The 21,640-nt window shown below is 44.8% G+C and overlaps 1 protein-coding gene and 2 long non-coding RNA genes across 3 annotated transcripts in view; 1 reads left to right on the forward strand and 2 right to left on the reverse strand.

Moving 5' to 3' along the window:
* Nucleotides 1-9,966, reverse strand: part of LOC131381228 (uncharacterized) — a 29,767-nt gene extending 19,801 nt beyond the window's left edge. The window contains exons 1-2 of the long non-coding RNA XR_009209834.1: nucleotides 9,872-9,966; nucleotides 9,726-9,791 (exon numbers count right to left, since the gene is read on the reverse strand). This is a non-coding gene — a long non-coding RNA (uncharacterized LOC131381228). The remainder of the gene's footprint in view (nucleotides 1-9,725; nucleotides 9,792-9,871) is intronic.
* A 98-nt stretch (nucleotides 9,967-10,064) lies between these two features.
* On the reverse strand, nucleotides 10,065-11,284 carry LOC131381190 (uncharacterized). Its single transcript, XR_009209747.1, has 2 exons — nucleotides 11,073-11,284; nucleotides 10,065-10,510 (listed from the first exon to the last, which is right to left on the reverse strand). It is a non-coding gene; the product is annotated as an uncharacterized LOC131381190 (long non-coding RNA).
* Nucleotides 11,285-19,705: 8,421 nt separating this feature from the next.
* The window catches only part of ADAMTS17 (ADAM metallopeptidase with thrombospondin type 1 motif 17), a 361,454-nt gene continuing 359,519 nt past the window's right edge, over nucleotides 19,706-21,640 (forward strand). Inside the window, exons 1-2 of the mRNA XM_032175346.2 lie at nucleotides 19,706-19,784; nucleotides 20,195-20,565. Coding sequence (XP_032031237.1) covers nucleotides 19,706-19,784; nucleotides 20,195-20,565 — 450 coding nt within the window. The remainder of the gene's footprint in view (nucleotides 19,785-20,194; nucleotides 20,566-21,640) is intronic.

Consider the following 21,640-nt stretch of genomic DNA (forward strand, 5'->3'; position numbering starts at 1 on the left):
GATGAGAGACGAGGATCCAGTTTCATTCTTCTACATGTGGCTAGCCAATTCTCCCAGCACCATTTGTTGAATAGGGTGTCCTTTCCCCATTTTATGTTTTTGTTTGCTTTGCGAAAGATCAGTTGACTGTAAGTATGTGGCTTTATTTTTGGGTCCTCTGTGCTGTTCCATAGGTCTGTGTGCCTATTTTTATACCAGTATCATGTTGTTTTGGTGACTATGGCCTTATAGTTTGAAGTCAGGTAATGTGATGCCTCCAAATTTGCTTAGTCTTGCTTTGGCTATGCGGGCTCTTTTTTGGTTCCATATGCATTTTAGGATTGTTTTTCTAGTTCTATGAAGAATGATCATGGCATTTTGATGGCAATTGCATTGAATTTGTAGATTGCTTTTGGCAGTATGGCCATTTTCACAATATTGATTCTACCTATCCATGAGCATGGGATGTGTTTCCATTTGTTTGTGTCATCTGTGATTTCTTTCAGCAGTGTTTTGTAGTTTTCCTTGTAGAGGTCTTTCACATACTTGGTTAGGTATATTCCTAAGTATTTTTTTTTTTTTTTGCAGCTATTGTAAAGGGGGTTGAGTTCTTGATTTGATTCTCAGCTTGGTCGCTGTTTGTGTATAGCAGAGCTACTGATTTGTATACATTAATTTTGTATCCTGAAACTTTGCTGAATGCATTTACCAGTTCTAGGAGTTTCTTGGATGAGTCTTTAGGGTTTTCTAGATATATGATCATATCATCAGCAAAGAGTGAGAGTTTGGCATCCTCTTTACCAATTTGGATGTGCTTGATTTCTTTCTCTTATCTGATTGCTCTGGCTAGCAGGACTTCCAGTACTGTATTGAATAGAACTAATGGAAGTGGACATCCCTGTTTTGTTCTTGTTCTCAGGGGGAATGCTTTCAACTTTTCCCCACTCAGTATAATGTTGGCTGTGGGTCTGTCATAGATAACTTTTATTACCTTAAGGTGTGTCCCTTCTATGCCAATTTTGCTGAGAGTTTTAACCATAAAGAGATGCTGGATCTTGTAAAATGCTTTTTCTACATCTATTGAGATGATCATTTGATTTTTGTTTTTAATTCTGTTTATGTGGTGTATCACATTTATTGACCTGCAGATGTTAAGCCACCCTTGTATCCCTGGTATGAAACCCACTTGATCATGGTGGATTATCTTTTTTATATGCTGTCGTATTTGGTTAGCTAGTATTTTATTGAGGATTTTTGCATCTGTGTTCATCAGGGATGTTGGTATATAGTTTTCTTTTTTTGTTATGTCCTTCTCTGGTTTTGGTATTAGGGTTATAATGGTATCATAGAATGATTTAATGAGGATTCTCTCTCTCCCTCTGTCTCTCTCTCTCTACCCTGTGGGATAGTGTCAACAGGATTGGTATCAATTCTTCCTTGAATGTCTGATAGAATTCAGCTGTGAATCTGTCTGGTCCTGGACTTTTTTGTTGTTGGCATTTTTTTTTATTACTATTTCAATCATGCTGCTTGTTGTTGGTCTGTTCAGGGTTTCTATATCTTCCTGGTTTAATCTAGGAGGGTTGTATATTTCCAGGAATTTATCCATGTCCTCTGGGTTTTTTAGTTTATGTGCATGGGTATTCACAGTAGCCTTGAGTAATCTTTTGTATTTCTTTAGTATCAGTATAATGTTTACCATTTTGTTTCTAATTAAGCTTATTTGGATCTTCTCTCTTCTTTTCTTGGTTAATCTCACTACTGGTCTATCAATTTTATTTATCTTTTTAAAGAACCAGCTTTTTGTTTCATTTATCTTTTGTATTTTTTTGTTTTAATTTCATTTAGTTCTGCTCTGATCGTCATTATTTATTTTCGTCTGCTGGGTTTGGTTTTGGATTGTTCTTGTTTCTCCAGTTCCATGAGGTGTGACCATAGATTGTCTATTTGTGTTCTTTCAGACTTTTTTATATAAGCATTTAATGCTGTGATCTTTCCTCTTAGCACTGCTTTTGCTGTATCCCAGAAATTTTGATAGGTTGTGCAACTATTATCATTTAGTTCAAAAAATTTTTAAATTTCCATCTTGATTTCATTGTTGACCCAACGGTCATTCGGGAGCAGGTTATTTAATTTCCATGTATTTGCATGGTTTTGAGGGTTCCTTTTGGAGTTGATTTCTAATTTTATTCCACTGTGGTGTGAGAGAGTACTTGTTATAATTTCAATTTTCTTAAATTTACTGAGACTTATTTTGTGGCGTATCATGTGGTCTATCTTGGAGAATGTTCCATGTGCTGATAATAGAAGGTATATTCTGCAGTTGTTGGGTAGAATGTTCTGTAAATATCTGTTAAGTCCATTTGTTGTAGGGTATAGTTTAAGTCCATTGTTTCTTTGTTGACTTTCTGTCTTGATGACCTCTCTAGTGCTGTCAGTGGAGTGTTGAAATCTCCCACTATTATTGTGTTGCCGTCTATCTCATTTCTTAGGTTTAGTAGTAATTGCTTTATAAATTTGGGAGCTGCAATGTTAGGTGCATATATATTTAGGATTGTTATATTTTCCTGTTAGACTAGTCCTGTTATCATTACATAATGTCCATCTTTGTCTTTTTTAAAAAATTTTTTCCTTTTTTTATTGTTGTACTTTAAGTTGTGGGGTACATGTGCACAACGTTCAGGTTTGTTACATAGGAATACATGTGCCGTGTTGGTTTGCTGCACCCATCAACTCGTCATTTACACTAGGTATATCTCCTAATGCTATTCCTCCCCCAGCCCTCCACCCACCAACAGGCCCTGGTGTGTGATATTCCCCTCCCTGTGTCCATGTGTTCTCATTGTTCAACTCCCACTTATGGGTGAGAACATGCAGTGTTTGGTTTCCTCTTCTTGTGTTACTTTGCTGAGAATGATGGTTTCCAGTTTCATCCATGTCCCTGCAGAGGATATGAACTCATCCTTTTTTAAAATGGCTGCATAGTATTCCATGGTGTATATGTGTCACATTTTCTTTACCCAGTCTATCATTGATGGCATTTGGGTTGGTTCCAAGACTTAACTGCTTTTACTTTAAAGTTTGTTTTGTCTGATATAAGAATAGCTACTTCTGCTCACTTTTGGTGTCCTTTGCATGGACTATCTTTTTCCACCCCTTTACCTGAAGTTTATGTGAGTCCTTATGTGTTAGGTGAGTCTCCTGAGGATAGCAGAAACTTGCTTGGTGAATTCTTATCCATTCTGTCATTCTGTATCTTTTAAGTGGAGCATTTAAGCCATTTACATTCAACATTAGTTTTGAGATGTGAGATACTATTCTATTCATTGTGCTACTTGTTGCCTGAATACCTTGTTTTTTTTTCATTGTGGTATTGTTTTATATGTCTTGTGAGATATATGCTTTAAGGAGGTTCTATTTTGGTGTATTTTGAGGATTTGTTTCAAGATTTAGAGCTCCTTTTAGCAGTTCTTGAAGTGCTGGCTTGGTAGTGGTGAGTTCTCTCAGCATTTGTTTGGAAAATACTGCATCTTTCTTTCATTATGAAGCTTAGTTTCACTGGATACAAAATTCTTGGTTGATAATTGTTTTGTTTAACGAGGCTAAAAATAGGACACCAATCCCTTCTCACTTGTAGGGTTTCTGCTGAGAAATTTGCTGTTACTCTGTTTTCCTTTATAGTTACCTGATACTTTCGCCCCACAGCTCTTAAGATTCCTTCCTTCATCTTGACTTCAGATAACCTGATGAATATGTGCCTAGGCAATGATGTTTTTTTGCGATAAATTTCCCAGGTGTTCTTTGAGCTTCTTGATTTTGAATGTCTAGATCTTTAGCAAGGCCGGGGAAGTTTTCCTCAAGTATTCCCTCAAATATGTTTTCCAAACTTTTAGATTTCTTTTCTTCCTTGGGAACACCAATTATTCTTAGGTTTAGATGTTTAACATAGTCCTAAACTTTGTGGAGGCTTTGTTCATTTTTTTTTTTTTCGAGAGGTAGTCTTGCTGTGTAGTCCAGGTTGGAGTGCAATGGCACAATCTCGGCTCACTACAACCTCTGCCTCCTGGGTTCAAGTGGTTCTTCTGTCTCAGCCTCCTGAGTAGGTGGGATACAGGCACCCGCCACCTTGCCCAGCTAATTTTTGTATTTTTAGTAGAGATGGGGTTTCACCACGTTGGCCAGGCTGGTCTCAAACTCCTGACCTCAGGTGATCCGCCTGCCTCCACCTCCCAAAGTGTTAGGATTACAGGCATGAGCCACCATGCCCGGCTGTCTTTGTTCATTTGTTAAAATTCTTTTATCTTTGTAGGCCGGGCGCGGTGGCTCACGCTTGTAATCCCAGCACTTTGGGAGGCCGAGGCGGGCGGATCACGAGGTCAGGAGATCGAGACCACGGTGAAACCCCGTCTCTACTAAAAATACAAAAAATTAGCCGGGCGTGGTGGCGGGCGCCTGTAGTCCCAGCTACTCGGAGAGGCTGAGGCAGGAGAATGGCGTGAACCCGGAAGGCGGAGCTTGCAGTGAGCCGAGATTGCGCCACTGCACTCCAGCCTGGGCAACAGAGCGAGACTCCGTCTCAAAAAAAAAAAAAAAAAAAAAATTCTTTTATCTTTGTCTTTGATGGATTGGGTTAATTAGAAAGTCTTGTCTTCAAGCTCTGAAGTTCTTTCTTCTGCTTGTTCAGTTCTATTGCTGAGACTTTCCAGTGCATTTTGCATTTCTCTAAGTGTGTCCTTGATTTCTGGAAGTGGTGATTGCTTTTTTGTTTATGCTATCTCTTTCACTGAAGATTTTTCCTTTCATATCCTGTATCATGTTTTGGTTTCTTTACACTGGACTTTACCTTTCTCTGGTGCCTCCTCGATTAGCTTAATAATTAACCTTCTGAATTCTTTTTCTGGGAATTTAGAAGTTTCATCTTGGTTTGGATCCATTGCTGGTGAGCTGGTGTGATCTTTGGGGCTGCTAAAGAAACTTGTTTTGTTATATTACCCGAATTGTTTTTCTGGTTTCTTCTCATTTGGGTAGACTATGTCAGAGGGAAGATCTGGGACTCGAGGGGTGCTGTTCAGATTCTTTTGTCCCACTAGGTGCTCCCTTTATGTGGTTTTCTCCCTCTTCCCCTAGGAATAGGGCTTCCTGAGAGCCGAACTACAGTGATTATTTTTGCTCTTCTGAGTCTAACCACTCAGTGGAGCTACCAGTCTCTGGGCTGGTACTAGGGAGTGTCTGCAAAGAGTCCGATGATGTGGTGTCTTCAGGTCTTTCGGCTGTGGATACCAGCACCTGCTCTGGTGGAGGGAGCAGGGGAGTGCAGTGGACTCTGAAGGTCTTTGGTTGTATTTTTGTTTAGTGCGCTGGTTTTGTGTTGGTTGGCCTCCAGCCAGGAGGTGGTGTTTTCAGGAGTGCATCAGCTGCGGTTGAATAGGGAGGAATAAAACTTGCTGCAGGGTTACGTGGTTTAAGTATTCCTAATTTTCTTTCTTTCTTTCTTTAATTTTTCTCTGCAATATATTATAGTTTTCAATATACAGGTCTTTCACATCTTTTGTCAGACTTATCCCTAAGTATTTTATGCTACTGTTTTTATGCTATTTTATGCTGTTGTTAATAATATTGTTTTTAAATTCTAATGTTTATTCATTGCTAGTATATAGAAATACAATTGAAATTTGTGTATTGATCTTATATCCTACAGTCTTGCTGAACTTACTATTAGTCTTAGTAAATGTTTGTGTGGATTTTCTATGAAGATGATCTGGTGTCTGTGAATAAAGGCAGTTTTACTTCCTCCTTCCCAATCTGGATTCCTTTTACTTATTTTTCTTGCCTGACTACATCAGCTAGAATTTCTTGTACAGCGTTGAAAAGAGATGGTGAGAGCCAACACCCTTGTCTTGTTCCTGATTTTAGGGGAAAAGCATTTCAGTCTTTCACCATTAAGTATGATGTTATCTGTAGGTTTTTTTATAGATGTCCTTTATCAGGTTGAGGAAGGTCTCTTCTGTTGTTAGTTAGCTGAGAGCTTTTTTTTTTTTTTAATCAGGAACGGCTGTTGGATGTTATCAAAGGCTTTTTCTATGTCTTCTGACTTGACCATATGATTTTTCCTTCATAGTCTGTTAATACTGAGAATTCCAATGATTGATTTTAGAATATCAGACAAACACTTCCTTTGTGATGACTCGAGCTCAGTGTATTTCTGATAGTAGCAACCAAAGATTTTGGATAAATACAATCTAGTTATTGAGATCTGATCATAGTTTCTCTGCCCAGCTTTGTATTTCAAAACTTAATTGATTTTGGAAGAAAGTTCTAGGCGACGTATGTAGGAAAGGGGAGAAACCCATAAACTGCTGGTGATTTGGAAAACATTTCTTACCAAGTACTTGCTATGTGTCAAGTGGCTTAGGTGTTGGGTGCTAAAATACACGCTCCTGAGATGTGGTGCCCAGACAGGGGCTGTTGCAAAGAAATCCCAGTGTTAAGCCTTCCTTATCCCTTCCCTCTCTAGATAGCAGGGCACACTTTTACATCTGGACTTTTGTTGCTGTTATTATTGTTTTTAATCAAACCTACACAAACCTGGTGAATCAAAGTTACTTCAGAGAAGAATGACAGTCAGTGAATCCAGAGAGAGATGGGTTTGATGCTTTCTTATCTCTGGCCACTTGACAGTTCATGGAGTCTTCAGAAATTTCTAATTTTATCAAATTGTTTTCTTTATTTAGTCATTTATTCAATAAACATAACCAAGTGTGTATAATGTGTGAGGACTCTCCTAGGCCCTTGTCTCTGTTTCCAAGAATTGTTTGAATTGCTGCATTACAAGTTCAAGCATAAATGGGAAGTAATCTAGCTCAACTCCTCATTTTACAGATGAGATAACTGAGAATCTGAGAAGAGAAAAACATTGCCCTAGACTCTGCAGTCAGAGAATCACTACAACCACCACGTGATCCATTCACAGGTAAGTTGGACTTCCCTTTTTCTTCCGATTTCCCACCTTAATGATAGAGGGCATGGCTCTGGTGTCCCAGGGTTTGAGGCAAATTCTTGTTCCACCAATGACCATCTGTGCAACCTTGATGAACACAATGCTTACTTCTGGTGCTATTGCCCTGAGTATAGAATGTGGTTAATAATAACACCTATGTCAAAGGGTTATGGTGAGGCCACTGCTTCTTGCCTACTTCCTCCTGCTTCTAGCTTTCCGATGCATACATAGATGGTCACCATGTCCCACAGAGAAATAGGAACCATGCTCACACATTAAATCCTGTGGCCCACTGGGAAATTTTGTGTCTTTGTTGACATTACATTTTTATCTATAAAGTAAGATTCTTCACGAGACATTTGTGAGACATAATCAATATTTTAAGATTTTATAACTCTCGAAGATATAACTTACTGAGTCATCTTGGGCAAGTCATTAGCATTTCTCAGATCACTTTTCCCACTTATTAGTGAGAGATAATAATTTTTTCCTGGCAGAATTATTGTAAGAATTAAATACTTATTTGTGTATGTTATGTTATACAAATGCCATCCTAGTTGTAAAAACAAAAATAATACGTATATTAAAGGAAGAACCATTCTGGAATTTAAAAAATATTAATTTTTTAAAGTAATACATTCAATAGTTAAAGAAAATGATATAGAAGTTCCTAAAGTGTGAAATAATGACACCTTGCCCACCTCTCTCTATGCTAGACTCACTACTGAAAGCAATCCTTTTAACCATTTCTGGTTTTAGTTTTTCGATTATTTTCTTCATACCATTAAAATTGTTCTTAATTTTTTTTAATATGTCAAGACTAGATACGGCAAGTGATATATTACAATGATGGATAAGGATTTACCTCACTTTTTATCATATTCCCATCCCAATATGAGACTTTTATTTCTTTTATTAATTACCTTTGTAAATTCAAAGTATACATGTATATTTTTACTTCTTGTTTTACCAACTATAGGCAATATATTTCTCTTCACTTTGCAAGATGAGGGAACTTGCCCCCTGTACGTTTCTTCATTTCTTTTTAAATTCCATCTCTTCTCCTTTGTTATCTATTCTTTTACTTTGACATTGTTATGGATGACAACTTTTACAATTGATTCTGCAGCCAGAATGATATATTCTGCTATTTCTTTTTGGTTGATTCTAAAAGTTGAAAAGCATTGCACAGTGTTTACATTATGATTTTGATATAAATGTAATATAAATCTTTTCTGAAGCTAAGCATGTATCATGACTATATTTCCCTTTCTTGTGGGATATTTTGGCCGTTTTTTTCTTTCCTTTTGTCTTTTGTGTATGTGTGTTTCTGTTTAGCTTTTGGACACTGGGACTTCCATTTCCTCTCTGATGGTGTCAACAACACAATGCAAGCACCACATTCATTGTTTCCTAGGGAAGCTAAACAGTTCCATTCCTGGACCTATACCATGGGTGGGTAGAGAGGCCACACACAGGGACCACTAGCCATCTGGCTGCTCTTGCAGATGTACTTACCCTGCTCAGCCTACAGGTTGCTTTTGGGTGCCATAAATTTTTTATGGCCACTTCCTGCACACCTCCATTAGATGAATGCTTTCATATAAATCTTTAACGTGCCTTAGAATTAATTTTAGTTTGTGTTATGACTCTGTAGTTATTAGCTATTGCTGCATAACAAATTAGCCCAAAACTTAGTAACTGAAAACACTAATAATAATTTATCTTCTCTTGTTTTTTTTAACGGTCTGGAATTCAGCCAGGGTGGACACAGTGGGAAGGGCTTGTCTCTACTCATGGTGTTTGGGGCAGACTCAAAGGCTGGGGGCTGAAATCATCGGAAGGCCTGACTGAGGCTAGAGGATCTGCTTCCAAAATGACTCACTCACATGACAAGTTAGTTGGTTCTGGCAAGTTGGCTTCCTTTCCAAGAAGTGCCTCTCCACATATAAGCTTCTCTGTAGGGTTGCTTGAGTGTCCTTATAACATGGCTGGTGGTTCCCAAAAAAGCAAGTGATCCAAGAGCAACATTCAGGAATAAGTTCTATCCTTTCTATGACCTAGCCTCAGAACTCACAAAGCATCACTCCCAATACACCCTATTCATTAGAAGCAAGTCAGTAATTCTAGCACACTTTCTAGGCAGAGGAATTAGGTACACCTGTTGAAGGGAAGCAGGTCATAATTAGAAGATATATTTTTGAACCACCACAGAACCTAACTTAGGTTCGTACAAGTATATAAACAGCTGTCCAATACCACGTACTGAATAGTCTATCATTACTGTATCAGTTTGAGCCATGACTATTTGCATTTGCTAAGAATGTGTGTTATTATCATTGACGACCTTCCAGTGGGACAAGACGTGCAAACAGAAGACAGTGGTGTTGATGATCCTGACCCTGCATAGGCCGAGGCTAATGTGTGTTTGTGTCTTAGTATTTGACAGAAAGTTTAAAAAGTAAAAAATAAACAATTTCAAAAATAGGAAAAAGGCTTATAAAATAAGGATATGAAGAATGAAAATATTTTTGTATAGCTGTACAATGTGTTTGTGTATTTAAGCTGTTATTTAAAAGAGTCAAAAAATTTAAAAATTCATAAGGTAGAAAAGTTACAGTAAGCTAAAGTGAATATATTATTGAAGGAAAGAAAACTTTTAAAAATAAATTGAGCATAGGCTTAGTGTACAGGGTTTTAAAGTCGACAGTAGCGTACAGTAATGTCCTAGGCCTTCATATTTACTCACCACTCACTCACTGCCTCACCCAGAGCAACTTCCAGTCTCGTAAGCTCCAAGCGTATAGTAAGTGCCCTAGACAGGTATACCAGTTTTAATCTTTCATACCATATTTTTACTGTATCTTTTCTATGTTTAGATACACAAATACTTACCATTGTGTTACAGTTGCCTACAGTGTTCAGTAGCACACTGTACAGGTTTGTAGTCTAGAAGCACAGCCTACAGCCTGGGTGTGTAGTAGGCTGTGCCATTTAGGTTTGGGTAAGTACGCTCCATATTGTTTGCACAATGATGCAATTGCCTAACGATGCATTTCTCAGAACGTCTCATTGTTACGCAACAAAGGACTGTGAATGAGAGTTTATTTTGTTTTTCAGTCTGTGCTGGCAGTGAATCATACATAGCTTAGTTGATCAGACAAGCTGCTTTTCTTGAGCACAGAAAGAACTAGGAGAGAAACGGGGCTTTGGAACCCTGATGCGGCAATGCTGAAAGAGGAGAAATATTCCAAGGAAGGGAAAGGTGTGTTGCAGAACGATGAAAAATAGGCGGCTCCTCACAGCTGTTCTCAGCGGACGAGACGGGGTGGGCTGCAGCTCCGCCGGTGCCTAACACTGAGGGCCCCCATCCTGCTGACTCAGTTATATGGGGACTGCCGTGCTGGCTCCTCGTCAGATGCTGCTCTGGTCTCCCTGCAGAAGATGCCACTGGAGTTGCCTCTTCAAGGATGGGGGCATTTGAAGGCCCCGGACACTCAGCTCTCAGGCTGGCTGAGGTCTCAGTAGCACCGCCTGGCGGAGGGCAGAGCCAAGCTGACGCGGGAAAGTAGGGCACAGAAGCACTCCGGGTTGGCCCGGTAACAGCTAGACCGAAAAGTCTGTCTGTATTTTTAAAGGGATAGTAACTTGGACTTGTTCTGCAGTATCCCCGCAAGGGCCTGACCGAGTGAGCAAGCATGGCGGGCCGCGGGGCTTTCTGCACAGTGGCGCTTCCCAGAGTCAGGCGGGACGGGCGCCCTGGAACCCAGGAGGAAGCACACAGGCCCCACAGAGAGCGGCTGGCAAGATTCACTCGGGGATTAGGATGCTGGCCAAATCGCGGAACTCGAGGCTGGAATCCAAGCTCAACAGGAAAGCAGTGAAATACAAATTGGAAAAACAGGGCTTTGGAGCAGGGAGGGAGCGGGTGCCTGCCTGTCCCACCGACGCCGGTTCAGGAAGGCGGGACTGACGCTGGCCGCCCCCTGCTGGACGCGATGCGGCATCTCACCGGCGGCCGGGGAGCGGGCTTGGTTCCTCCTGGAACCGGTGGGAAGAGGGTCTCAGAGGAGGCTGTGGGGGGACCCCCGCTTACCCTTGTTCCTCCCACCGTTCCCTCTGGATGCCTCGGGGCAAAGGCCTTTTTCCACCTATAAAAAGAGTTTACACAGGGGTCTCGGAACCCGGGCACATCAATCCCCAGCTAACGAAATCCCCGAGTTGGGGGATTTGAGAGGGTCAAGTTTGGCCCAAGAACTCGCAGTCCTCTTTGGTCTTCGGCCCTCTAAGTGTGGGCTTCTAGCACGGCGGCTCTGGGCAGACCTGGGTGCTTTCAGTGACGACACCAATAATTACCACAGTGATGGTGACCTGCACCCCAACAACAATAATTACCACAGTGATGGTGACCTGCACCCCAACAATAATTACCACAGTGATGGTGACCTGCACCCCAACAACAATAATTACCACAGTGACGGTGACCTGCACCCCAACAACAATAATTACCACAGTGACGGTGACCTGCACCCCAACAGGACTCTGGTGTGTGAAGCACTCAAGAGAGCCCCTGCAACCAACCTGCCAGGAGTCAGCTCCTGAAAACAGGGTCGGAAAAGGTCACTGCCCATCAGAATCGAGCTGTTCACAAAAAGCTGGGAAGGTTAGGAGCTTTGTCTATTTCAAGGGCAACAAATTGCTTTCACCCCGAGGACCCTGAAGACGAGTTTCCCTCACCGCAGCTCTCAAGACAACAGGGATCAGATTCAGAAAGACACTGCCCCGTAAGGCTCTTGTTTGTCTTGTTTTTAATTCCCGCCCTCTGCCTCCAAATCTCAGTCCTCTATCTGTGAAATGGAATTCAGCCTTGCCTGTCCTCAAAATTAAGACAAGGCATCACGTGTGCGTTAAGATGAAACAAGATCTTAGCAAAGGAGTAATGGTTTCTTTTTTAAAACTTTTTTTACTGTAGTAAAATGTACTATAACATAAAATTACCATTTCAATCGTTTGTAAGTTCAGTGCCATTAAGTACATTCACATTGTCGGGCAGCTGCCAGAGGTGTTCAAACCAGAGTGACTCCATCTTGAACAGGGGCTGCGCAAAATGAGGCTGAGACCTGCTGGGCTGCATTCCCAGGAGGTGAGGCATTCTTAGTCACAGGATGAGTCATTGGCTGCCAGGGAGGAAGGTTGGTTACCCCATGAACCAAGAGGAGGTTTCACCAGATACAGGTCACAAAGACCCTGCTGATGAAACAAGATGTGGTAAAGAAGCTGGCCGAAACCTACCAAAACCAAGATGGTGATAAAAGCGACCTCTGCTCGTCCTCACTGCTCATTATACACCAATTATAATGTATTAGCATGCCAAAAGACACTCCCACTAGTGCCATGACAGCTTACAAATGCCATGACAATGTCTGCAAGTCACTCAATATGGTCTAAAAAGGGAAGGAACCTTCAGTTCCAGGAACTCCCCATCCTTTCCCAGAAAACTCATGAATAATACACTCTTTGCTTATCACACAATCACAAAATAACCATAACTATACCAAAGTAAAGGAGTAAATAACTGAAGTAAGGATACTTTTATCCAAAGGAATAAATTTACCAAAGTAAAATAACCAAAGTAAAGGAATAAAAGGGTGGCTACTCCATAGGCAGGGCCCGTGCTGCTGTTCTGCCTATGGGGTTGCCACCCTTTTATTCCTTTACTTTTCTTAATAAATGTGCTTTCATTTGACTCTGTTGGCTCCCTCTTGAATTCCTTCCTTCATGTAGCCAAGAACCCACGTAGGCTCCCAGGCTGAACCCCAGTTTCAGGGTTCATCCTATGACACAAGCATCACCACCAGCTATTTCCAGAACTTTTTCATCATCCCCAAAAAACTCTGGACTAATTAAACACTAACTCCCTATTCCCCCTTCCCCTCAACCCCTGGCAACCACCACTCTCCTTTTTGTCTCCATAAATTCGACTACTCCAGGTACCTCACAGAAGTGGAATCTTACAGTATGTGTCCCTTGTGACTGGTTTATTTCACCTAGCATCATGTTTTAAGGTTCATCTATGTTGTGGCATGTGTCAGAATTTCCTTCCTTTTTAAGGCTGAATAATACTCTATTGAATGAATAGATCACATTTTGCTTATCCACTCCTCTGTTGATGGACTCCTGGGTTGCTTCCACTCCTTGGCTATTGTGAATAATGCTGCTATGAATGTGAGTATCCAAATACCTGTTTGAGTCCCCGCTTTCAAAGCTTTGGGGTATATATCCAGAAATGGAATTGCTGGATCATAGGGTAAATCTGTTTTGGAGGAATAGTCATACCATTTTCCACAGTGACTACCATTTTACATTCCCACAAAATTATTTATTTCTATCTGCCTTCCCCCACTAGATAGAACACAGAGAAGTTACTTTTTCATTTCTAAATCCCCAGCACCAGGAACAGTGTCTAGTTCATAACAGAACTCTATAGAGAGTGGTGGGGAAAAAAATGCAATTTATATGCTGCTGCCTCTTCATCTGGCATCTCAGTACGTGGCACACAGAAAGTAGGCACTGAAGAAGGGTTGAAAGACCTAATGAGTACACGAATGAATGCAGTTACCATTGCTTTTTCCTTGGCCTGACTGAGGACAGACATTTTTGTAAATTAAGCTACTTAGTTAAATGTAGACCTCTGGCCACTTTTGCTCATCCAGAAGTTTCACTTTAATGCCACTTCAAAGATACTGTTTTCTGTAAATCAGATCATAATTGTGATGAGAATGATGTAGGGATGTGTCCTGGACTCTCCCCATCCCCCCACCCCACAGCCTAATGTATAATGCACATTTTATTCAGGACCATTTTGGGATATGCTGGATGTATAGGATCTGTTCCAGAACACAGGATAATGGGGCTCTTTTCTGGAGATGGCGTGGTTCCATCATTAGATAGCAGGTGTGTCGTCTGCAGGAACTGGTCTCACTATTCAACCACTGGTTGAAAGATTGGTTCAAGATCAACTCTTTGAAACGTCAAAGTATTACTTTGACAAATGCTTTTTTTTATATTTCTCAACTAATTAACCTTGAAAAGTTCACCATGAAGTTGAGTTGCCTACACTTATACATTGTATGGACACTGAGATGCAATTTTTAGGGCTGTGTGGGCATCAGCAATGCCTGCTTTCAATACATTGTAGCTATGGTCAGTGTCATGGGCCTTGCAGGGCTGACCTCTTTTTGTTGAAGCATTGAAGCCAATCTAAAACTCTTTTCCAAAAAGAAAATGTTTTCTTTGCTAATAAGTCACCATCAACTGCAGCAGAGGCAGCTGTTTGGGCTTCACAATTTGCGGAAGCACATGCCAGCCTTGCTCTGTTTTGTGCTTGTTCACAGTACATGGCTTTCGCCTTGTTCAGCATCAGGGAGTAGCTGTTACTTGGGTCATGGAGTTGGATTTAACCCTGGCTTTCAGCTGGCCAGTGGAGCTTGGGCAGGAGAAATAGTACTCTGGTGAATAGTCTGAAGACATTAGATCATAGATGACCTTGGCTGCATGCAACTAAACCCAGACCACAACAGTTTATCCAAATAGGGTTAACCAGACAAGTACAATGTGTACCCAAATGATATCAGTGTCCCATGATCCTTCCGTCATCCACTGGATGATTTCTTAATTCAAAGTCAAACAAAAACAAAAGCAGACTTGAAACATTCTCATCCATCCTTGAAACTGGATCACATTCCATGGTCTCGCTCTTTGAAGTGGTCAACTGAACAGCTGGATTCATGGTCTGGAGCTGGGAAGAGGAGTGCCTTAGTCCATTCCTGCTGCTATGACAAAATAGCTTAGACTTGGTAATTTACAAATAATGGATATTTATTTCTCATTGTTCTGGTGGCTGGGAAGTCCAAGGTCAAGGTGCCGGCAGATTCAGTGTCTGGTAAGCTCTGTTTCCAAGATGGCACCTTGTTGCTGCATCCTCTGGAGAGGACAAATGCTGTGTCCTCATATGGCAGAAGAGATGCAGGGCAAAAGGGCCAGGAAGCCCTCTTGAGCCTCTTTAATGAGGGCATTAATTCCATTCATGAGGGCAGAGCCCTCATGATTTTGGGCCTTAACCCAAAAGGCTCCACCTCTTAATACCAGCACAATGAGGTAAGTTTCACCATGAATTTTGGAGGGACATAAACATTCAAACCGTGGCAAAGAGTCTGGACTAGGGGATGTCTCTGTAGAGTGCTTGTCCACTGCCAAAAGAAAGGGATGAGATGAGGAATGCGAAGCTGCGAAGGGGAGGGTTTGAGATCATCACTGCATTGAGAGAAAGGGGAGTCGAGCAGAGGAGTGTAGTGCAATGGTGGGCATGGCGATGGCTCAAATGAAGAAGGTGATTGCAGATTTCCCTGTTGCGTGCTTGGCTGCAGTGGTGTTCGGAGCTCAACCACATGCTCAGTGAGAGTAGAGAGTTGAGTTCACCCAGGCCTGTAGTTCTGCCTGACAACTGCAGTGAAAAGGCATAGGGGAGGGTGCTAACCATATTGGCAAGAGTGTTTTCGGAGTCATGGGGCCTGGAATGCAAGCTGGATATGGAGGCAAGTGAAGAGAGGCTGGTGGCTTGGGAGATGCAGACTGAGAGACCTTCTGAGGTAGGAGCATTTGGACGAGCATGCTGGGAGGACAAGAAGCCATGGTCAGAGGTGGATGTTCAAGTTTTGGAAGGTGGAACAGCTAGGGGTGATGACAAGGTGTAGGGTGTGACTTTGAGAATGGACAGTTGGGGCAGCATAGCACAGAAGGTCACTGAAGGAGGAAATTGAGGAGCCCAGAGCCCAGGGTGGGGGATGGGAGTTGTCTATATGTGTGTCTGTTAGGGGTCGAGTTTGGCTGCATATAACAGACAACCCAAATAGCAACAGCTTAAAAGAGACAAGAGCATAATTTCTTCTGATACAGCAAAAAGTGCAGAAGTAGACAGCTCAGGTCTGGCATGGTGACTCCAAGATGTCATCAGCAACCCAGAGTTCATTGATCTTTTTGCTTCCCAGGGGTATGGCACTCTTCCTCATGCTTACCAGATGGCTGCTGGAATTCCAGGAATCACATGCAAATTCTAGTCAGGAGCAAAGAGGAAGAGACACAGTGAAAAGGGGTATACAGTGGCAGAAGGAAGCTCCTCAAATGAACTCTCCTAGAACTCTAGCCAGTAGCTTCTCCTTCTATCACAGTGGCCAGAACTGTGACAAGTGACCATCCTCAGGGGAAAAAAGATGCCGAGAAAGGTGGAATTTTGTCGCCACCTTACATTTTCAAAGGAGTTCCATTCATAAGTACAGAATGCTCAGAGAAGAGGCGGCGGATCTAGGCTATGGAGCAGCAGCTCCTAAGGGCACAGTGGGAAGGTTTCAAGACTGAGGGGAATCTTGGATTTGGGTGGGGAAGGCAGTTCACAGTACTGCGGAGGAAATGCTGTGCAAGAGAAAGTTGAAGGCGTGGAAGCTTAAACTTTTAATATGACTGGTGAATACAAAGATGAAGGGCAAAGGGAACTCAGATTCATGGTGGCCAGATTAAGACCTTTAGCGGATCTGTCTCCCAGCCCCACATACCCACTTCCAGGTTCTGCTTTTTACTGAAGCTCAAAGTCTGCAACCTTCATTCTCTGAGTCCCTTACATTTTCTTAGGCTTCTTGCTAGCTTCTGCCATAAAGAGGCCCTGGCAGGAGACTAGGTGGCAGGCGGCAGAGGTAAGGATTCCACGTAACAGGTGCTGGAAGTTGCTGGTATGGCAATGCAAACTGGGCCCCGGTCAAGGGAGCACTACTTTGGTAGATCCAGAGTCAACCATGGTAACTGTGACAGTGTCTTCAACAGTGCAGCAGTACACACAGGCCCCTGGTGCTGGAATCCAATCCAGGGACAGGAGCAGCATGTAGTCACCAAACACCATCTTGCCTTCATGTCACTTTTCCATTTCTTCTTTCTCCCTCTTACTGTACCAGCTACCTGTGGAGATGTCTAACCTTTTATCTGTAGCTGTCTGCTTAGGAACAAAAGAAAAGGCAGCTTATTGCATGACTCAGCTTTCAGCTTGATTTTTTTCTTTTGGCAGAGTGAATTGGGGTCCCAGGCTTTTATTTTCCCTTTGTAGTAACTTTCCTCAACATGCAATTTAATACAAAAAGAACAATAAACCTTAACAAAGTTTGATGTGTATTATTCCAGACCTTTCTCTTTGATTTTATGCACATTTATCTGAATCCACGCAGATTATGTCCTATGGGTCTGTGTGTTTATATACACATTTTTTTGGTGTGCATCATTCTGTAACTTGATTTTTTTAAAAATTTGATAACTGATCTTAGAGATCTGTCCATGTTGTTACATATATGAGATTTTTGTATTTCTTTTAATTAATGGTGTTCAAGTAGCCATTTATGTAATGATGAACATTCAGGTTTTTGCAATTTTTTGCCCTTAATAAGGTGCCCTGGTGAACAAACATTCTTGTACATGTGCCAGAGTTTCTCTGGAGTAATTAACCAGCGTGGAATTACAGAGTTTAGAATGTGTGCACTTTTAGTTTTGCTAAAACTAAAGTAAAACTTTAATTTTACAGGTTGCCCAATTGTTCCTCAAAGTGGCTGTGCCAATTTATACGCCCACCCATGGGTAGCAGAGTGTCCTCTCTAATTCCTGACTTTTCTAAGCTCTTTAATTTTGGTTAGTTGGGAGATAAAACAGTATCTTTCTGTTTTAGTTTTCATGTCCCTATGGACTAATTTTAGCATCTGAGCATCATCTGGTAGGTTGGTGGTGGCTCCTTCAGCTGACTTGTGAGGTGGTGTGGTGCATACTCCATGGTTTTCCGTGGCAGGCCTTAGAAATGGCTCTTTTTGACAAAAAGATTCACTAAGAAGCTTACTGTGATATCTTTAAAAAAATTAGTATTTTGTGAGTACATAGTAGGTGTATATGTTTATAAAATGTATATACATGAAATTTTTTGCTATGGCCATACAATGAGTAATAATCCCATCAGGGTAAATGAGGTGTCCATCACCTCAATCATCAGGGTTTCTTGTGCTGCCAGAAAATGCTACTGGGCTGTCAGTCGTCTGAGGCTGTTGACCTGGACAGAGGCAAGGGGGAGAAACACAGCCCCAGGCCTGGCCAAGAGCAGGACCTGTGCAGATGCCCCCAGAACTGTAGATGCCAAGCAGTGAGTGGCAGCCCCTTTTGTGGCAGGCCTCTGGGGAGGGCCACTGTTCAGCCTTGGGGTTCATTATATTTCGGGGAAGCTGGACAGTGTTATAGATTCCTTCAGATGATATGTAGTCTTGTGATGAATTTAGATTCTGAGGCTTCAAGCAGCATCCATTGGGGAACTATAACCTTTCTGCTATGATAAGATGGAAAAGGGCAGGACAGGGAAGGGAAGGGAAACCTGAGATTGGCTGTGGTTACACTTCAGTTAATTTTTTTTTTTTTTGAGATGGAGTCTTGCTCTGCTACTCAGGCTGGAGTGCAGTGGCACAATCTCGGCTTACTGCAACCTCCGCTCCCCAGGTTCAAGTAATTCTTCTGCCTTAGCCTCCCGAGTAGCTGGGACTACAGGTGTGCGCCATCACGCCTGGCTAATTTTTGTATTTTTAGTAGAGACAGGGTTTCACCATATTGGCCAGGCTAGACTCTAACCCCTGACTTCGTGACCCTCCCGCCTCGGCCTCCCAAAGTGCTGAGATTACAGGCATGAGCCTCTACAAGATGCTATTCAGCAAGCTAATGGAGTCACCTTTCCTGCAGACCTCAGTTATATTGTGGCAGGAAAGGATCAACTTATTCTGTTTCTGGGAGACTCATGTTCAAATCCAGGCTTTGGGACTTTGTGCCTCAGTTTCCTAACCTGTAACACTGAGTCCTGCTTCCCTCGGGGCGGGGGGATCCTGCTGTTAATAAGAAGCACCAAGCCAGAAATCAGGACCACAAATTCTAGTCTTTGCTATAACGGGAACTCTCTGGGTAACTTAAGCATTTTTCCTTAAGCTCTCTCCCTCGGTTTTTCAATCTGTAAGAGGGTATGAGCATGCCTGTTGCACTGGCTCCTGTGGGATTAAAGAAGACAGGAGGTGTGAAGAGTTTGGATAAACGCCGCGGATATAGCCTTCAGGTGCAAACTCAGGTGTGCAGGAAAGTGGACTGGGAGTCTTTCCAGCCACAAACTAAAACCTAACTTTAGATGTAAAGAGTATATGCAGTTTTGGATGAAACCGCTTGGTCGGGGCGATTTCCGGCCTATCTTCCCGGGAAACTGGGCAGCAGGACTGCGAGATTTCCAAAATGAGGACAAGCTCCGAAGACAAGCCCCGCGTCCTCCAGCTCTTCCAGGATCGCACGGCTCCGGTCGGCTCCCGCGCGCCACCTGGTGCCGCGTCCCCGCCACTGCCCAGAAACCACGTGTAAGAAAGTGCTGACAACCTAACTACGCACAGTGGTTTCGACCCATCCCAACCAGTAGGGAAGGAGGAGGCGGGGCGGAGGAAAGCGAGGGCCCAATCCCCTCCCGCTTTCCGAGGGGAAGGCGGGGCTTGGGGTTTACCACGTTGGGTTTGTCCGCAGCGCTAATTACTTTTTCCAAAGCCTGGAGGGCTTCACTCCGGCTGGCGCCGCCGCCTAGCGCGCTCCCGCTTCGCCGCCACGGTCCGGGGGGGGCTGCAGGTCCCGGGTACCATGTGTGACGGCGCCCTGCTGCCTCCGCTCGTCCTGCCCGTGCTGCTGCTGCTGGTTTGGGGACTGGACCCGGGCACAGGTAGCGCCCCCTCCCACAGCCCTCTTCACCCCGCGTCCTGAGGCTACCTTCCCTCTGCGTTCTCGCCGCGTCCTGGCGGCCCGGGGGCGGCGGCGGGACCGCTGACTGCGCCCGAGCGGAGGAGGCGCGGGCCGCTGCCGGAGTACGGGAATCGGGTGGCTCCGTGGCAGGCGCGCCGCCGCCGGGTCTCCGCTCGCCGATGGCGGCGCCGTCCCGGGAGGTGCTCGGGCGGCTGCGCCGGAGACCCTCCCCGGGTGGCGCGGGCCAGCGTGGAGGTGCCGGGCGAGGGAAGGGAAGGCAGCGCCCGCTCCGGGTCGCGCTGTCCCCGCGCTGGCGCGGCTGGCGGCCAGCGGGAGGGCGGGCGTCCGGGCGGGCCCCGCCGCGCTGACGCGTCTCCTCTCTCCCCGCAGCTGTCGGCGACGCGGCGGCCGACGTGGAGGTGGTGCTCCCGTGGCGGGTGCGCCCCGACGACGTGCACCTGCCGCCGCTGTCCGCAGCCCCCGGGCCCCGACGGCGGCGACGCCCCCGCACGCCCCCAGCTGCCCCGCGCGCCCGGCCCGGAGAGCGCGCCCTGCTGCTGCACCTGCCGGCCTTCGGGCGCGACCTGTACCTTCAGCTGCGCCGCGACCTGCGCTTCCTGTCTCGAGGCTTCGAGGTGGAGGAGGCGGGCGCGGCCGGGCGCCGCGGCCGCCCCGCCGAGCTGTGCTTCTACTCGGGCCGTGTGCTCGGCCACCCAGGCTCCCTTGTCTCGCTCAGCGCCTGTGGCGCCGCCGGCGGCCTGGTACTGCCCGCGCCACCTCCGGGTCGGCCCGTCTGGTCTGTTGCGGCGCACAGTGGTCGCCGTGGAGGGTGGGGGTGGGGCGCCTCTGCTGGAAGTCCAGCCTCCAGGGGGAACCGGAGGGAACCCCCTGCCTTTCCACCTCTCCCCATCCCCCACCCCGGCGTTCAGTACCCTCTATAGGCAAAGCGGGTGGGAGGGGCAGCATCCCAGTCCAGCGCCTCTGCAGCCCGTGGAACCCACGCGGAGCTGGGGTTGCACGGGGTATACGCCGCCCACCCTAGGGAGCGCAGATCTAGCAGGGACGAAATTGTCAGGGCCCTGGACAGAGGCGCCTTGGCCCCGATGTAGAGAGAACACTGCATCTGCACCGCTGGGTCAAAGTGTATGTCACGGGAGTACCTGTGTGCGTATAGCTGTTATGTTCTTGGACGTGGAGGTGTGGGAGTGGGTATTCACCTCCCTTCCTTTTGAGTCTTCTCTCTGTACCTGGAACAGGAAGTTTGGAGAGGTACCCAGACAGGCCACGGCTCACCCCACTCTTCTTAGCTGAAACGTAAGAAACAGGAGAGAAAGGGTGTTTGTCTTTGCCTCCTTATACTATTAGTAGGCGTTTGTCTGGTGCCCACCCCCAACCAGGCCTGAGGGGTGCTTACATTGGTGATAAACCCTATTCCTGCCCCCGGGAGCTCCCTTGCTGTGGCAGTAACTTCCCTGCCCCGAAGTTCCTGGCTTGTTGCATTTGAGGCACCCGTAACAGGTGCTCCCGGGGCGGGGGAGGGGGGGGGTTCTTGTGTGCGCTTGCCCTGCCTGTGCACACACTTGATCATGTGGCTACACTGGCGCCCAGACGAGCACTCAGCTTCTCCATCGTGCACCGAAAGCAGCACACATGGCCGGCAGATGCGCTGTGGTATGGACCCAGGGCATGAACCGCAGGGCTTCTCTGTCTTCTGTCATGACTGGTCTCTGGGGAGGCAGTTTCTGATATTAGTTTGTGTCTGTCCTTTCCAGGCACAAGAAACCTCCCCACACCTCCACCTTTTCTTGTGCCACCGTCTAGAATTCTCCAGCCCTT

Source organism: Hylobates moloch, unplaced genomic scaffold, assembly GCF_009828535.3.
Source record: "Hylobates moloch isolate HMO894 unplaced genomic scaffold, HMol_V3 SCAFFOLD_14, whole genome shotgun sequence".
Taxonomy (NCBI): Eukaryota; Metazoa; Chordata; class Mammalia; order Primates; family Hylobatidae; genus Hylobates; species Hylobates moloch.